Source organism: Sus scrofa, chromosome 17 (genome assembly GCF_000003025.6).
Source record: "Sus scrofa isolate TJ Tabasco breed Duroc chromosome 17, Sscrofa11.1, whole genome shotgun sequence".
NCBI lineage: Eukaryota > Metazoa > Chordata > Mammalia > Artiodactyla > Suidae > Sus > Sus scrofa.
Genome location: NC_010459.5, coordinates 1,361,473 through 1,380,292, shown reverse-complemented (window position 1 = coordinate 1,380,292; position 18,820 = coordinate 1,361,473). Strand labels below are relative to the sequence as shown.

Below are 18,820 nucleotides of genomic sequence, written 5' to 3'. Positions count from 1 at the left end.
AATAGGTCATCTCTTTTATCTGGGCCCTGTGGATTTGGTGTGAATCATTATCAGGAAAGTCTGAAAGTAACAGCCACTTTTTAAAGTGTATTCGTTTCTTATCAAAATAAATAAAGACAGAAATTTCAGAAAACTCTGAGAACTGGTTGAATTATGCTCCTGATTCAAGGCTCATATAATGCTAACTTCCTATAGAAAAGACAGTGGCTCATGGGAAAAAGGAAAAAAACATCATTACAAGGGGAAGGTTCTCATTCCCCAAATGCACTGAACTGCTTGGATATCTCACTTTGGAATCATTTTAATGTCTCTAGTTCCTTTATTGACTTTTTCCCTGCTGAATGCATAGATTAATAAACCTAAATGTTCAAATAAGTATCATTCTTTAATAGTACTAGATTTTGTATTTTACATAATTGGGATGATATCCGTTTTGGAGATTTGGGATCTCACTGTATTGTAATCCTTAAGAATGAAAAATATACCATTGTTTCCATATTTTAATTTTAAAACATGCTACCAAATATTTTTTCTGTGAAGTACAAAAAATAGATCATTGGGTGAAGTTGGACATGATACAAAGATTTAGAGTCACCCCCAGAAAAATCTAAGTCCTCAAAGAGAAGAATTAGTAGAACAAGTTTTTAGCCCATTTCACAGATAGCAGAAGTCACCCTGGGGCCACTACTCCAAATAGAGATCAGGAAGAGATTTAAGACAATAAAACAACATCTTGCTGAGGTTTAGAACAGACATTATTTGATTTAGTGTCAGTGTGTTCATTTAAAACCCAAACCAGGAGTTCCTGTTATGGCGCAGTGGTTAACGAATCCAACTAGGAACCATGAGGTTGTGGGTTCGATCCCTGGCCTTGCTCAGTGGGTTAACGATCCGGCGTTGCCGTGAGCTGTGGTGTAGGTTGCAGACGCGGCTCGGATCCCGCGTTGCTGTGGCTCTGGCGTAGGCTGGTGGCTAGCTCTGATTCGACCCCTAGCCTGGGAACCTCCATATGCCACAGGAGCAGCCCAAGAAATGGCAAAAGGGAAAAAAATAAAATAAAATAAAATAAAATAAAATAAAATAAAATAAAATAAAATAAAATAAAATAAAATAAAATAAAATAAAAAAACCCGAACCAGCTTTATGTCAACCTTAATAAGTCACAGAATTGAACAATGTTTGAGGGAGGATCCTGGAAGGAATGGGTTGGAGGAAGCAGACAATCATGCAGTGGTGTGGAGGGCATGATGTCTTACAAGCATTCTTTCCCAGTAGGGGAAAAAACAGGATCTCAATTATAATGCAGCTACTCTCTAGCATCGTGTATCTGTTCCATGTGTCCTACATTACTTTTACTTCTGTGGGTTGTTTTGTTGTTGTTGATGTGCTTATGGTCACAAACGTTTTTATAAACCAAACAACCACTAAGCCAATACTTTTGACCTTGATGAAAGGTAGACCCATTCTAAATATAAATCAGCCCTTTGGCATCCCAGGTGATTAATGAAAAACTTCAGGTCTGCAGAAGTTAGTTCCATTCGAAGTGCTCCCTGTCAGCACCTGGCTTTGAAACGAACCCCACTCAGTTGTGATCCTTTGGAAGAGAAACATTACATGAGGCTAAACTGTAGGGCATTCAACTGTCTCATGAAAGTGTATAAATATTTTCTAGTACAGTCATAAAAATTATTTCCCCTTTTACTCCAGTACACCATGTACTGTTAACCAGTAATGTCCGATTGTGAAGGAAGAAGGGAAAGGGGCAGCCATCCCAGGACTGTAGAAAAGGAAAATGTGCCAGACTTTCTTTGTGTTAAAATTCCCTGATCCTTTCAAATCTGTGGCACCCATCTGTTTATGCACCTAAAGGATGACACATTTTCAATAATTCCCTGAAGCCCACATTCCAATTAGGCTTTTTTCCCAATTACTAAAAATAATGCCAATATCTTTGGTTTCTAACTTTTTTTCTTTTCTTTTCTTTTTTTCCTATTGCTATCTATGGTAGAAGGTATTTACAGAAAAAGTAATATGTTCGTCCAAGAGAAGCTATGTAGAGTAGAGGTTAAGAACACAGACTTAATCTGGATTAAAATCCTGAGTTCAGTTCTTGGCTTGACCATTTACAAATGGTGAGGCGTGAAAGTAAGTTACCTTGTCTCTATGTGACTTGATATCCTCCTATGTGAAGTGGAATAGTGATAATTGTTCCTTTGTAGAGTACTTATTAATATTATATGAGTTAATATGTGCCCATGGCTTAGAAAAGTGCCTGGCTAGAGTAGGTGCTGGGTGAGTGTTGTCTCTTACTCCATGCGGCCTCTTCCCTACGGCACTGAAGCATTTTACCATCATTTTGTCAGCTAGTCAGAAAACGCTGACCCCTCTAATGACTACTCTAACGTGACTCTCTTGACCAGCTTATCTCTCCAACTTTCCTTTCTCACAGAAGGCTCAGAGTTCACTGACCTACTTTGAAATGCAATTTTCTTGGACTAAGTTAGACATTAAAGATACACCAGTGGTTCTTAAGACTTTTTCATGCAGAGTTCCCGTTGTGGCACAGTGGAAACGAATCCAACTAGTATCCGTGAGGATGAGGGCTCAATCCCTGGCCTCTATCAGTGGGTTAAGTATCTGGCATTGCTATAAACTGTGGTGTAGGCCCCAGATGCTGCTCGGATATGGCGTTGCTGTGGTTGTGGTGTAGGTCGGCAGCTGTAGCTCCAATTTGAACCCTAGCCCGAGAACTTCCATATGCTGCAGGTGTGGCCCTAAAAAGCAAAAAGGAAAAGAAAGGAAAGGAAAGGACAGGAGAGGAGAGGAGAGGAGAGGAGAGGAGAGGAGAGGAGAGGAGAGGAGAGGAAAGGAAAGGAATTCCTCATGTATTATGTATTCCTCATGTATTCCCCCTATATAATGTCCTACACAGAGAAAGGGAGGCAGGAAGAGAAACGGAATTTTCATTCATACTCATAGAAAGAAGAAAGGAATAAAGTATACCAATCAGAGTTCCAACAGGAAATAGAAGGAATGCTTAAAATAGGATCATATGGGGAAGGTGTCCTCACAAAGGGAACATTTACAAAAGTGCAAAGGACAATCACAGGGGTTAGTGCCATAACCCGGGGGGGCTTAGTCCTAGCTGAGCCATCACCACCTCAAGGCCCCAAAGAGAAGTGAACTGTTAACTGAACCCAGAGGGACAAAGTTTTCAAAGTCAGCTGCTTGAGAAGAGCAACAACTTTGGGTAAAAGGACACAACCAGTTCAAGGCAACTATGCCATATGGGATCCAGGGGAATACATATTCCTTCCTCCTTTGAAGGTGGTCTGGGACCAATATCCAGCATGGGAAAGGGTTTCCTCCACACCACCAAGTAATTCTCCATACACCGCCTGGGTACCCTACCATTCAACTCTATTCTGACACTATCCAATGGGAGAGAGCACCAGATCCCAGGTGTTAAGGGCTCAGTAACAAAGACTGCCCCCTGCCTCCCCACAACAGATGCCAGTTGCAAGCCCAGGTTGTCATCTGTGCTTCAGACCAATCGGTTATAGACTGAGGACTCCCTCCTTGGTTTGGACTAAGTTGAGTGGCTTACAGAACTCAGAGAAACATTTACCAATTATACTACCAGTTTATTATGAAAGACTATAACTCAGGAATAGCCAGATGGAAGACATGCAAAGGGCAAGGGTCAGAGAAAGGACCAGGAGATTCTATGCCCTCTCTGAATGCACCAGTCTCCCCAAATCTCCAGGTGTTCATCAACCCAGAAGCTCTCTGAACCCTGTTCTTTGTTTTTCATTACATAGGCATGGTTGATTAAACCATCGGTCATTGGCAATTGAACTCAATTCCCAGTCCGTCTCCCCTCCTAGGAGGCTGACTGGCATCACTGTTAGCCAGACCTCATCCCTTATCACTTCATTCACAATCAAAAGACACCTTTATCGCTGTCCTAACTTAGGAAATGCCAAGGGTTTTAGAAGCTCCATGCAAAGAGCAGAATAGAAAACCAAAGATATATACATAGATATATAGATATAGATATAGATATATACATCTTATTATAAATAATAATATCACAGCCTTATATCCCCTACAGGGCTCCCCATAGGCCCGACCGACTCTGAAGCCAGGGATATGGGATGTTAGAATGGAACCCATGCAAAGTGGTCCCATATAAATTATCATCCAAACTAGGACACTTTTAAGGGCTAAAGGAGTTGTTAAAATTAATTGTAATTACTTCAAAAAAAGAAAGAAAAGGGAGTTCCCGTCGTGGCGCAGTGGTTAACGAATCCGACTAGGAACCATGAGGTTGTGGGTTCAATCCCTGCCCTTGCTCAGTGGGTTAAGGATCCGGCGTTGCCGTGAGCTGTGGTGTAGGTCACAGACGCGGCTCGGATCCCGCGTTGCTGTGGCTCTGGCGTAGGCTGGCGTCAACAGCTCCGATTAGACCCCTATCCTGGGAACCTCCATATGCCGCGGGAGCGGCCCAACAAATGGCAGAAAGAAAGAAAGAAAGAAAGAAAGAAAGAAAGAAAGAAAGAAAGAAAGAAAGAAAAGAAAAGAAACATGCTGCCCAAAATTACATAACTGTTGTTGATTTTTATACAATTCAATAAATGGCCGGCATCACTATCGCAGGAAAGCCCCTACTACTCTATACATTCTGTGGTAGAACTGCTTCACCTCTGCTTCCCCTCACATCTCATGTACACACGTCACATACACATAGTCTACATTTCCCTCCTACCACATCAGACTGTGTATCTTGCAGGCTTCAGCAGGCACCAGAGCACAAATGACTGGTAAACAAGGACTAGTAGGGCTGCAACACCTAATTTTTCCATCACCACCTGAAATCCTGAACCACTTGTGTCTGAGTGTACTTTGTTAAACCAGTAAGCAACCTGCATGTTGTTCTTAAAAGAGAGCTTTTTGTTAGATTATATCTGGAAAGGGTCAGGGAAAGAGGCCATTGATCACTGGTTGCCTTTCAGATATAACCATACACTAAAGTAAGAATTTTGTTCTCTGCACATGTATCTCACACACTACTTGATAACACAATAGAAGTTGGAAAGGCAAACTCACCTAGACTTGTATTAATATAACTATTCATAATTCTGTGTCATAAAAAAGTGAACCCAAAACATGCTCTTACAGTACAATCCAGCAATTGCACTCTTTGGTATTTACCCAGTGGAGGAGAAAACTTAAATTCACACAAAAATTTGCACACAGATATTTATAGGAGCTTTATTCATAATTAATTGCCAAAACCTTAAGCAACCAAGATGTCCTTTAGTAGGTGAATGGATGAGAAAAAAAAGTATATGTATCCACACAATGGAATATTATCCAGTGCTAAGAAAAAAATGAGCTACCAAGCCATGAAAAGAAATAGAGGAACCTTTAAATGGACATTACTTAATGAAAAAAGTCAATCTGAAAAGGCTGTATTTCTATATGATTCCAACTATATGACATTCTGAAAAAGGCAAAACTGGGGCAGTGAAAAATCAGTGGTCACTAGGGTTGGGGAGGAGAAAGGGATGAATAGGCAGAGCATAGAGGATTTTTAGAGCAATGAAGCTGTTCTGTATGATATCATAATAGCAGATACAAGTCTTTATATACTTGTCCCAACCTATAGAGTAGATCACACTAAGAGTAAACCCAATGGAGTTCCCCTTGTGGCTCAGTGGATTACAAATCTGACTAGTATCCATGAGGATGGTGGTTCAATCCCTGCCCTTGATCAGTGGGTTAAGGATCTGCTTGCCATGAGCTGTGGTGCAGGTCACAGATATGGCTTGGATCCCCCTTTGCTATGGCTGTGGCTATGACTTAGCAGCTCCAATTCAACCCCTAGCGTGGGAACTTCCATATGCTGCAAGTGTGGCCCTAAAAAGCAAAAAAAAAGAAAAGAAAAGAGTGAATCTGAATATAAACCATGGACTTTGCTAATAATGTGCCCATGTAGTTTCATCAGTTGTAACAATTGTGCCACTCTGGTGGGGGCTGTTGACAACAATGAGGCTATGCATGTATTGGGGCAGGGGATTTAGGGGGAAACTCTATACCTTCCTCTCAGTTTTGTTGTGAACCTAAAACTTCATGAAAAATAAAGTCTATATTTTCAATGAAAGAACAATGACTGTCAAAGCTAGAGAGACACTTGGTAAACCAAAATAGATATCACATTGCCAATCAGACACAGCTTTTCAATGAACGTCTTTGTTCAGATGAAAGCAAACAGAAATCATTGGCTGGTTAACAATATCACAGACTGGAATGATTTCAAAAGAGTCTTTAAATAGACATGGAAACAAATTCATTTTCCAATGTACCTTCTTTAATGTCTTTCATGTCTTCCTGTTGTGCATTGTCCCCACAATATGGGCTCTTGTGCTCGCATCTGAAACTGAAGCAGTTCCATCACTGAGGGACGTTTTCCTGTAATCTCTAAGACATCATTACCCATTCTGAACTTTCTCTGTAAAATATTTTCTGTGGAAATAAAAGTGAATGTTTTTAAGGGAAAGGAATGATTTACTTTGTCACTGATTCTTCCCATATTAGAAAAAGCAAATAGAGCAAATTCCTTTAGAAAAAAATATTCCTATAGAACAGAATATTCCAGACACTTCTGTGTGATCATCTCTAATATTTGAAAACATACAAAAGAAGCACTAGCTATAAAGAGAGAAAACACACAATAAGTGGTATCATTTTGACACTTCGTGGAACCTACAAGTAGAATCCTTCAGCCTGCCATAGCTATCCATCATGGGAAGGGGTTGGATTTCAAATGGCCTTATTTTTTCTTTATAATATATACCTTCTATATTTTTGTTGAACTTTATAAATGCAATAATGTATAAACCGTACAAAACCTTGCAGCTTTCATTACATATGTAAATTTCTAAAATTTTGTATTTTTGTGTACAATTGTAAAGCTATGTCTTTATGACATCTTCATACAGAATCTTTCTCCTTTTAAGAAATATATCCATGGAGTTCCTGTTGTGGTGCAGGGGAAACGAATCCACCTAGTATACATGAGGATGCAGATTCAATCTCTGGCTTCGCTCAATGGGTTGGGGATCCAGTATTGCCGTGATCTATGGTGTAGGTCACAGACATGGCTCAGATCCTGCGTTGCTGTGGCTGTGGGGTAGGCTGACAGGTATAGCTCCAATTCGACCCCTAGCCTGGGAACCTCCATATGCTGAGGGTGAGGCCCTAAAAAGCAAAGAAGGAAAGAAGGAAAGAAAGAAAGAAAGAGAAAGATGAAAGAAAGAAAGAAAGAAAGAAAGAAAGAAAGAAAGAAAGAAAGAAAGAAAGAAAAAAGATAACTGAAAGGGTTTCTGCTCAACTAGCTTTTTGTAATAACTGGAAATTAGGGGATAAGTACTAACTACATTTTTTAAGGTTATTTACCACCGTAGTTTATTATAAGATATTGAATTTAGTTCACTGTGCTATATGGTAGGGCCTTGTTGTTTATCTCTTTTATATGTAGTAGTGTATATCTGTTAATCTCAGAGGGTCTTCTTTTTTTTTTTTTCCCTGTGCTATATACAGTAGGACCTCATTGCTTCTCCTTTCTAAATGTAATAGTTTGCATCTGCTAAACTCAAACTCCCTGTCCAACCTACTTCCTATCCCCTCCCTCTTGGCAAGTCTGTTCTCTATGTTTGTGAGTCTATTTCTGTTTTTAGATAGGTTCATTTGTGTCATATTTTAGATTCCACATATAAGTGATATCATATGGTATTTGTCGTTCTCTTTCTGACTTACTTCATTTAATATGATACTCTAGTTTCATCCAAGTTGCTGCAAGTTGCATTATTTCGTTCTTTTGAATGGCTGAGTAGTATTCCATTGTATATATGTACCACATCTTCTTAATCTGTTCATCTGTTGATGGATATTTACATTGCTTCCATGTCTTGGTCATTGTGAATAGTGCTGCTGTAAACATACAGGTGCATGTATCTTTTTGAATTATAGTTTTGTCTGGATACATGCCCAGGAGTGACATTGCTGGATCATATGGTAGTTCTATATTTAGTTTTCTGAGGAATCTCCATACTGTTTTCTATACTGGTTGTACCAATTTACATTCCCACCAACAGTGTAGGAGGGTTCCTCAAAGGGTCCTCTTAATGATAGTATTCTATCATTCTGAGTTCGAAACACTAAGAAAATAATTTACATAGCTGATGTAAATACATTTATATAATATATGTTATATTTATTTATATAAAATTATTTATATGACATGGTATATTAATAAAAAATAACATCTTAAGGAGGAAAAATTCTACTCCATTTTCACCTGAAATCATCAAGACGAAAATGGGTCAGTTAGAATGTTTCAATTGTCATTGTACTAAAGTGGATTCAGATACAACATCCATTACTTATGTTACCATTTATGTTAGCAGCTTCTGTGTAGTTGGTGTAAATTCCTAAAAGGTATCCAGCTGAAGTCCTTCTGTAAGTACAGAAAGCCATTCTAGCAACAGACCAAAAAAATCAACATATGTCTACAACATTCCGCACTGCACGTCAAAATCAGCATTTCCCCAACTAAGTTGCATATCCAAAAACATAAACAGACACAGAAACAGTCCAAGCTCCCACACACAGCATTAAAAGACCTCATTAAGAGAAAGCAAGTTGTATTCTTCCCTTTTATTAAAAAGCTTTCTCTTTAATTTTTTTTAATTCAGTTGTAAAACACCTTAACAAACCAACATAAGTGAAAATCTGTGCATGTGGAGAACTATTGGAGGGTGAGTACAGATGTAGAAAAATTTATTATCCTATCATTTGAATATCACATAGAAAAATAACAAAAGACTATGAATATGTTTTCTCTCATTTGGAAGTTATTAGCAGATTTCCCTTTGTTCCACTGAGAAATGAGAGAAGAATATATGAAGTTACAGCGAACCCATATGGCCAGCAGGAAAACCCCATTTAATTGCTTTATTGCCAGAAATGTTAAATCACTTCCTGAGGATACAGTTCAAATGAAACATATGGCAGCTATTAACAAAAATCCCTAATGAATTCAAAAATATGCTTTTTATGGGAGCTTTCTCATAAGCAACAGTCATACATGTTATTTAAACTGTATATACAAGTATGTACTTGGTATTTTAATCCAACAAATGTTTGATGGACACCTACTTTAAACCAGACAATACCAGCAGCTTGCATGAAATGTTTTTTCCCAAGCCCAGGAACATATATTAGACTGTAAAACCTCAGGACATGATTCCCAATCTAGCCATGCCACTTCTCAGAAGTCGAAGGCAAAAAGAAATCTCCTGAACAGCACTTCCTCCTCATGAATCCACTGCCCAAGAACACATTCCATTTCCACGCAGGGAAGCCCTAATTATTTACTGTCTTCCTACTCCTATTAATGTCACTCTTACTATGTCACACCGGTGCTAATCATTATCAATTAGCAACCACTGCCCAGAACTATTCTTTGTCTTGTCACACATTCTTCAGTTGGATTATGAATTCCACGAAGAAGTAAACTTTGCTAAGGGTTTTTGTATGTAGAATGATGTGAGCTATCTAATCAAGAATCAATAAATACCTTTCATTAATGGAAAAACTAAGTATCAGCATTTTTTAAAAAATTAAATACCTTTTTACCCTGGGAAATGTCACAAATGTAATCAATGTGAATCAATGTAATTCTTGAACCATTTTCTAAAGAGAAAATTCTCCCTCATTTCAAAGATAAATCAGTCAAGGGATATCCAGCTGTCATTACTACGTGGTTTTACTTTAAAAGAGAAGTTGTTAAATGTGGTGTATATTAAAATTTGACCTTCCTTTCTGCACATTATAATATGCCCATTGCAGTTATGTAATGGAATTCAGCTTTGGTAGCTTAAAGAATCATGCAGGATACGTAGGTGAGATTCTAAAGTAACTGGCATTGTCTACATGATATATTGGCTTTGGCTATATGGAGGCTAAAATAGATTTGTTTGATAAAGTAACTCGTTGATATCTTTATTAAATATTTACTTATACATGCTTGGTTATACACTTTGTAATCAAAGAGAACACAATATGGAAAAGGTCGGTCGCGGTCAATTTGTGATTTGGGGTAAGACATTCAATTTGTCTTAAATGCCTTAGCTATAATGGACAACTCACTTAGATGATTTCTAAATGCCTCATGCAGATACTCCTGAACAAGTACGTTGGGATCTAAGTGAACGTCTCCTCCTAGGGTCTCTCCAAATCTTTTCTCCTCCTTTGTTTCAAAATTCTCTGATTAGTATTTCAAGATTAGAGTTAATAACCCCAGAGGTCAGTGTGCCAGTGACTGTGTCCTGGCTTTCATTCCACACTGTGACCTCACAAAAGTTACTCTACTTTCTAAGGCTTTGTGGCGTTGGTCTGAGGACTGAGTGAGTTTATGCAGATAAAAGCTTACAGCTATACCTTGTGCATACTGAAAACCTAGTAAGTGTTAGCTCTTTGTACACTGAGGAACTTTCTCCATAAACATCCTTTAATTACCTATCACTGATGTTTACATTCTTGTCAATGAAAGAGTTTCTATTTTTGTTTTGTTATAAAAGCCCTGATCTCCAGTAAGGGATCAAATCGTGCTTAAAATATAATATATAGTATGGATTTAATTCCATTTTTAAATACTTTTCCCCAAAAAAACAAATAAAAAGTAATGAAACATTACCAAAACTGTAGGATGACTCTCTTGTCAAGGGAGGAAACTGTTTTACTGAAGTGAAGTAGAGTATCAGAGAAATACTTCTCGAAGCAACGGAAAAATTAAATGACACTGCTACAAAAGAAAGAATGCCGAGGAAGGTGTTTGAAGCTTCTGCAGTCCTTCTGATGCCCCGGTCTCTGGGCATAGTCCTCCGTTCTGCCATTAACCCACTGAGCCACAACAGGAACTCCAAAACTCCTCCTATGTTTTTAATGCATAGAAAGATTTTTCCCTTATTTGAAAAATTGCATTGGAGTTCCCCTCATGGCGCAGTGGAAATGAATCTGACTAGGAACCATGAGGTTGCGGATTCGATCCCTGGCCTTGCTCAGTGGGTTAAGGATCCGGCACTGCCATGAGCTATGGTGTAGATCACAGACCCGGCTCGGATCTGACGTTGCTGTGGTTGTGCATAGGCCAGCAGCTACAGCTCTGATTAGACCCCTATCCTGGGAACCTCCATATGCCACTGGGTGTGGCCCTAAAAAGACAAAAAGACAAAAAAAAAATGCATCAATCTCCAATCCTGTAAATTCCAAAAGTGAAGAACTCAACAGTAGTCAATATATCACAAAGACATAGGTGTCTTCATGCATGATACTTCCAGAAATGAAGATGTGTGTTATTTCTACAAAAGAGGTGCACATGAGCTTTCCCCCATTCGCTCTCTTTCTCTCTTATAACACACACATACACATTTGCAACAAAATTAATTACCCATTTGAGCCTACTTTTCTTACTTCAACTCTGAGGACTTGTCCCCTAAGAAAGGGAGAGAGACATTGCTTGCAGACGTCTTTTGTGGTCAGTGGTTGTGGAGTAGCGGGCATCACATCCCAGTGGGTGGGGTAGATTTATTAAAAAAGTTCCAATAAAAGTTACTACCTTCATGCTAACTGTACTCTGTACATGAGTAACTGAGGTGAATGCCAACCACAAGTTAACTTCCTTAGTTGGTTTTAGGGTATCCACAAGGAGTAAACTAGACTATTCTACTTTAAAGTCTGTGAAAACAGGTCATTCTGAACTCTATTTTTTAAATAGCAGTGAGAGATAACAGTTCCTGGGAACTGAACTTCCAAATCTCTCATATCAGTAAATCAGCCCAGTGGCTCCATAGCCATAGTAACAAAGAGTAAGAGCAGCTCTCTTTTCCTAAGACCTCACATGCTTTACAGAAGCTACTACGTTTAGTCCTTTCAGCAGCCTTGTGAAGCAGCAGTATTTATCCCCCTTTTACAAAGGAGAAATCTGAGCCTTGAGGAGACAGGGCAGAGATGTGAAAGGCCCACACACTGACCAAACAATTTGCTTTTCCTGCCTCCCAAAATAGGACAAAGAAATGGAGCTACAAAAATTTGACTCAAATTCAAAGGTGTTTTTAGTTTCTTCTATTGCCAGTATCTTTTAAGGGTAAGGCGAGTCTGATTTCAGAGAAGAAAACAATTACATGATTGATTTCTTCATCAATCACACATTGATCATATATGTGATCATACGTATGATCAAAGTGTGATTACACAGTGATTATAGCTGGATCCAGTGACTTTGCTGATAGTTCCACAACTTTCTTTCTCTTTTTCCAGCTTTATTGGGGTATAATTGTCAAAATTGTAAGACATTTAAAGTGTGCATTGTCGTGATTAGATATATGTATACCTTGTGAAAAGATCCCTCCTTTAGTTAATTAATGCATCCATCACCTCACACACTATCTTTTTTTTTTTTTGATGAAAATCTTCGAGTTCTACTCTCCTAGTAAATATCAGTTATATAATGTAGTGTTATCAACTGTGATCACCATGCTTTACATTGTGGCTTTTTTTTTGTTTGTTTTGTTTTTTTTAGGCTATTCCAGGTATTTCAGAGAAGGAAAAGGCTGGTAAGTTGACATTGGTTGTGTTTTCACTTCTGTCTATTTTAGAATAAAATTCCATCTTCATACAGACATTTCATTAAATATCTAAAATGTATACATCTCGTTGAGTCTCTGGGCAAATGTTATTTTTGAATTCCTAAAAAAAAAAAAAAAAAGTTTTGCTCAAAATGAAAGAAAAACGGCTTTCTAATGTAACATTACATCCTGTTAGAATAAAATGTGTACTTCTTGTAGCCTTAATTGTAACTGCAGCTACAACTTTTTTTCCTTGAGGAAAAGAATTAAATGCTGTTCCGTTTACTGAGAAGTGGTCTTTGGAGATCTGTTGTTAATATTGTTGACCCTCCATATCCAGGGACTCTGAATCCACAGACTAAAACAGAGGTCAAAAATATTTGAAAAATAAACCCCAAAATTCCAGAAAGCTCCAAAAAACAAACCATGACTTAGCCACAAAGGTGACCAATTACCTATCTTTTACCTTGCACTAGATATTATAAGTAATCCAGAGATGGCTTTAAAGTATAAGGAGAATGTGTATAGGATGAATGGAGGTACTGTGCCATTTTGTATAAAGGACTCGAGCATCCATGGATTTTGGTACCCACCAGGGAGTCCCAGAGCCAATTCCCTCCAGATACTGAGGGATGAATGTAATTATCAAGATTTTTTTTTTAACCTTAGTAGTTTATTTAGTACCACTAGAAAAAAAGATGTACTTGTTTAAATCTGATGCTATACCACCAAAAAATCAAATTGTGAAGAAATACGTATAGTTGTATTAGAGAAATAATACAATATTTTTCTATGTTCTGTGCTACGATTATTACTATCAACAGTATTATGGGAAATGGATAATTAGACTGGGATTGGTGGAATCATGTGCTTTTTAAAATCCTTTGATCTTCTCGATATTGTCTTGTGTTTTCTGTTTAAGACTAATCATCTTTTTAGAAAAGTGCTTTACCAAACTTGAAGAACATCACTTAGCTCTTAGACGTGTATGGGTTTTTAAGTTTATAGTATCATCTAAAAGATGTCATGACTTCAAGTGACTTTACACAAAAGCATTAGAGTTTGTCTGATAGGATTTTCATACAAGAGATGTTCTCTTTCAAATTCACTCATCTGAATTTTACTGGTCGTAAACAGATTTCACACACAAGTTTTTGTCCGTCCATGAGCTGAAGTGTTCTCTTTTGTTTCAACTGTGTCTGGCTTCTTCTCTCTAAAATATTGAAAGGTAACCCTTCAGAATAGAATGAAAATATTGAACTGGCATCGTGGGTCAGTTCAAGAGAAAAACTGCTCAATTTATTGATGGAGTGGTATTACAGAAATTAATCATGTACCTTAAATAAATTCAAATGACCATTCCAGAGCTCTAATGCCTTCAATAATAGATGCATTAGCTATCTTCTTAGAAGTCATAAATGGTTAAGAGAGCATTTGAATCACAAAGAAAAAGAAACAGCCAAAATTGTGCTCTATCTTTGCTTGTGACATTCTCCGTGATTTGCAAGATTAGCTGCAATTTAAACAAAGTGTATAACAGAGCAAAGTTGTCATCTTGTTCCAGAAAATCAGCAAATTCTTTCATACCCTAAGGGGAAAATTAGGATGTGAATTCTTGGCTGGAGGGGAAGAGGGAGGAGGGATGGAAAGGCAAAGAGGGACTAGAGAAGCAAAGAGTTCTTTTTTCCTCCTACCTCTCAAATGATGTCCCTTTGATAGGGAGAAGCTCTTGGGTTCATACAGCTTCTCTTAAAGATATTTTTATTAAAACAAAGAGCTATTTAAACAGAGAACATAACTATAATGCAACCGCCACTCTTTATTACAATCCCGGAAATTTTCCTCCTCAAGAACAGTAACAACAAAAACATGAAATTGTCGCTATTTAATGATTTCTTTGGGTCATACCTATACTGCTGGGACTCAAAGTTTAAAAGCTGATAAATTCCATTCGCGGAAATTCTGCAAGGGGTCTGTGAGAGGTAGGACCCAGCAGTTGATGTATGCAACCTCCCCAGGCTCTTGGATGCCTCCTCTCAGACGGTTAATCTAGGATGGGCTCTTTGAGCAAAACCTGGCTTCTGTTTATTAAAACATTAGAATAATTAGAATTGACTCCAGGATGGATTTTGATTTAGATTTCTTAAGAATGTACTGATTGTTTTAAGAGGAAATACAATTTTGTTTGACAATGTAAATACAAAAAAGAAATGATCTTTTTTAAATCAGTGAATTTATGTGTCAAGGTAAAGGTTTATGCTTGACTGGTTACAGTCAGTTGGTTACAGATTTGCCAATTTGAAAGAAAATATAATTTATTTCAAAAAATTTTAAAGGATTGTAACAGTCTAATCAATCTCTTATATTTCCTAAAATTTGTCATGCCACGTTTAAAATATTTTGAGTGTTTTATATACAAATGTGAATCTTTTTATTCCTCTTTATGCATCTCTATTTTTAAGCTCTGCTAGACAGAGGAATGGCAAGGAAGGCAGAGGACTCACTCAATCTTCTGGGGGTTAATTGAGCCTTTAAATAGGATTAAGCTTCATTCCCACCCCTCAGGCCTGTCATTTTTTTTCCCTGTCTTGCTAAATGAATGTAGCCTATTGTTTCTTATTAAGAAAGTCTATTTTAATCTGTGTGACCTCTCCTCCAAGCCAACTGGAACCAACTCCACCAGGCTTTGCGAAGCTCTAAACAAAATCATTTTGGGAACATTCCATTAATAATTCTTGAGTTGCAGTTGTACTGTTGTCCCCATGTGTCCTTTAAGTAGCCATCTTCTCCTCCAGTCCTGTTGCTATGTAAATACAGCCTAGTGGTTTCATTCTGCTGTTTGTCTGCCATCTTGGGATGGCAAAACTCTCCAACTCAAGACAGTTTTGAAACAGCATCCCATTGGTTCATTTATTCCACAGATGCTTATTGAATAGCAATAAATATTAGGCATCAAATCTAATAGATTTCATTGAGGAAGCAATTATGAACAAAGTATGGTCCTTGCTCAGGAAGAAACTCAAACTCCAGTTGAGAATATTCCATCGGACTAGCATCCTCCTTTTCCTCTCTCAATTGAAAAATTCTTAACCCAGTTTTTTAGAAGGCTTCCCAGGAAAAGAATCAAATTGTTTTAAAAAGTTCTGCATCAGAATGTACAATGTAGGGTGTAAAATAGAGCTACTTCATTTGTTTTAAAAAGTCAGAATTAGTCACACAAGTATTAATATGTGTAACTGTATCCAACACATAATTTTCATATAAATTCCCTCATGCTCAAGAATCTGTAAAGAGTGGGCCCAATGCCACGGATATATTTTCCAACACATCTGCTTCCTATCTGTGTGGCCTTGAGTGGAAATAAAGAAGCTGCCATATTGTTGTAAGTCAACAATGCTTGGCACAAAGTAGGCTCTAGAGAATGGTAGCTGTTTCTTATGATAAGGGGTTGTGCTTATAACCACCATGTGTACAAGCCAAATAGAAGCTAACTGTGTTACTGCTGCCCATGTCTGCCCTAAGAGTTCTTAAATGATTCCTCAGGGCACCAATTAATAGTTGAGCAGCTGTCCCTGTGGAAGAAAGAGATCCACTTTCTCCATAAGCTTCTGAGTGAGTTAATTCAGACAGAGGTCAACATAGAATAGGCAGACTTGGCCATACGTTAACATCACTTTAGAAATTCTTGGCTCTGTTGAGGTGAAATTCTTTCTAGTGAACAGATAACCTCTGATTTTTACAAAAGATTAGTCCCTGAGAAATGTGTATCCTGAGTCCCGTTTTCCTAGGACTCCATTATCCTTTGCATCCCTATTCCTCGGGGTAATTGGAGCCTGTCTACTCAGCTCCCATCCTCCCTCTCTTACCTCCTGCACACAGTCCTGCCAGCACTGCCCTCTGGTCATCCCTTGTCCATTCTCCCTGACATTGTTTTAAAGTAGCCCTCCACTTTGCACTGGACTTCTGAAACAGCATCCCAAACTGGTTTCCCTGCCTTAAATTATCATTACACCAGTTCACACTCTACACTGTCACCAAAGTTATCTTTGAAAAGCATCACCTGAGCATATTGATTTTCCACTTTTTTTTCCTTTTTTCCCCCCTTTTTTACTGTTTGCAGAATCCAACTTTCCTGCAATTTGTAATTTCGATGCAGTAGGTTATCCTGGATATGCCCGTTTCACCCTCAGATCCTCCCTCCACCTACATCTCCCCTGGAGGCAGACTAGGGTGAGCAGAATCAGTGGGCTGCCCTCCTTCCTGTCTTCCCAGTTGCACCAGTGAGGAGCCCCTTCAGGACACTAGAGCTGGGGAGATGATAGGACTGGGAAGCTGAGTAGTTTATTCCCCCATCTACCTCCTGAGCTGCTAGCTCTTTCCATTCAAGTCTCCAGGTTCTGACAATCATTCTCACCTTTTGCCTTGTAGTTTCCCCACACCTTTACCAATTGTTCTGTTGCTTAACTCCCCTCAGTTTACCCAGAGTGCCATTTGTTTCCTTTTAAGACTCTCACTGATACACCTTCCAATATTTTCTCTTCGTGTTTGTTGGTTTGTTTGTCCAGTTTCAGCCACAACATACAACCACAGAACTCCTTCTTACTCTGGACCTTTTTATTTCTGCCCAAATTGTGCAACTGCCTTTTTAAAAATATAGATGATAGGTAGAGATAATGATAGAGGGAGAAAGAGAAAAGATTTATTCAGGAGGAAAAAAGATAAAGACCATGTTTTTATTCATTATAAATGAATATAGTTTCATTTAATTCCATGGGGGAAAAATATATACCCTGATGATTTAGGCTATGTTCGCTACTGCCTAGAAGCAGATAAATTAGAAAATCAGCATTGTGTCTTAGTCACTAAAATGTGACTCGCCGAGAATGCTTGAAAAGTAGTAATAGAGAGAAATATGAAATCTCTCACTCTAAAATTAAATCACAGAACACAAATTTTGTCAGGCTACATGGCAGCCCGTGGAAAATAGATCATTATCACTAACCAAAAATGGCATTTTTCTTTTTTTTTTTTTACTTTTTTTGTCTTGAAAATTCTTTGTTTTCTCAGGTCCAAAAAATATCACTTCCTTAATGAATTATTTCTCAGGCAGGGTTAGACCTTGATTTTTCTCTGCTCCTAGAAAACTCCATGTGTTCTGAACTGAAGTCTTATCATCTTGCTTTGCTATATGTTCTCTTCCCTAGGCTGTAAGCTTTTCTAGATGAAGAATGTTGTCTTTGTGCACTCTGTAATCAAAACAGCTGCACATGGTGGGTATTCCATAAATACGTGTTAATCAATACATAACAATTGCAAAGATGCCTCTAAATCTTAGTCATTTAGACCTAATATGGTTTTAAAACTTTGACTGCCCCCCCACCAGACTCTCTCCATTACTCCTACTAACCCCACAACTGCCAACTATCTCAGCTAGGTAATTAATTAATGATGTTATTTAGGGATCTATCCCCTACAAATGTGTAAAGGGCACCATTGAGAAAGATGACTCAGAATCCAAGTTTGGTTACATTCTGTGGTCATTTTTCTTAGAATGTTTGTTCTCCTGCCTCTAGGTTATTTAGTTGGCCAGAAAATGTAAAAAACCAAGATAATGAATAATTATAGCCTGAATCACTTGTGAAAGATACCTTTCAGAAGCTCATAACAGATTCATAGTCTCTCCAAACTTTGTGTTGTGGCTAGTAAGGCGGAACATGGAAATCAAGCACTTCTTTGTAACACATGTGTGAGGGGAAAAAACAGGGTTTTCATAATTTCATTCCAAGCTCCTTGTAAACATACTAAATAACAAAGCCCAGACGTGGTGCCTTTTGCTATTAATTTTTTGGCTTCCTTTACTGAGGAGGGAAATGCAAATGCCAAAAAAAAAAAAAAAAAAAAAAAAAACCCAAAAGACAAAAAGAAAAAAAACTGAAATGCAAAGATATTCCTCCCTTTCTAGTCTGATTATCACTTCTTTGATTCAGAGAATTACCTAGTGTGATCTATTTCACTCTAAATCATGTTCCAATTGTGACAAAACCAAAAGGATTAAGTGAAAAGACAAAACTAGGACTGCTCCATTTTAGAGTTCTTTGAAAGACTGCCCTATTTTATGTCTCCATTTT

At 38.0% G+C, this 18,820-nt stretch overlaps 1 protein-coding gene across 16 annotated transcripts in view; it reads left to right on the top strand.

Moving 5' to 3' along the window:
• The window catches only part of DLC1 (DLC1 Rho GTPase activating protein), a 467,463-nt gene that overhangs the window by 256,879 nt on the left and 191,764 nt on the right, over positions 1–18,820 (top strand). For 9 of the 16 annotated variants that reach the window (XM_021077719.1, XM_021077718.1, XM_021077720.1 and 6 more), the window contains one exon: positions 12,647–12,680. The exons of 3 other annotated variants lie outside the window; for them this stretch is intronic. In XM_021077719.1, coding sequence (XP_020933378.1) covers positions 12,647–12,680 — 34 coding nt within the window. Of the gene's footprint in view, positions 1–12,646; positions 18,624–18,820 lie in introns of those variants that run through there. 4 more of the 16 variants (XR_002339954.1, XM_021077730.1, XR_002339952.1 and 1 more) reach the window with 2 other exon arrangements.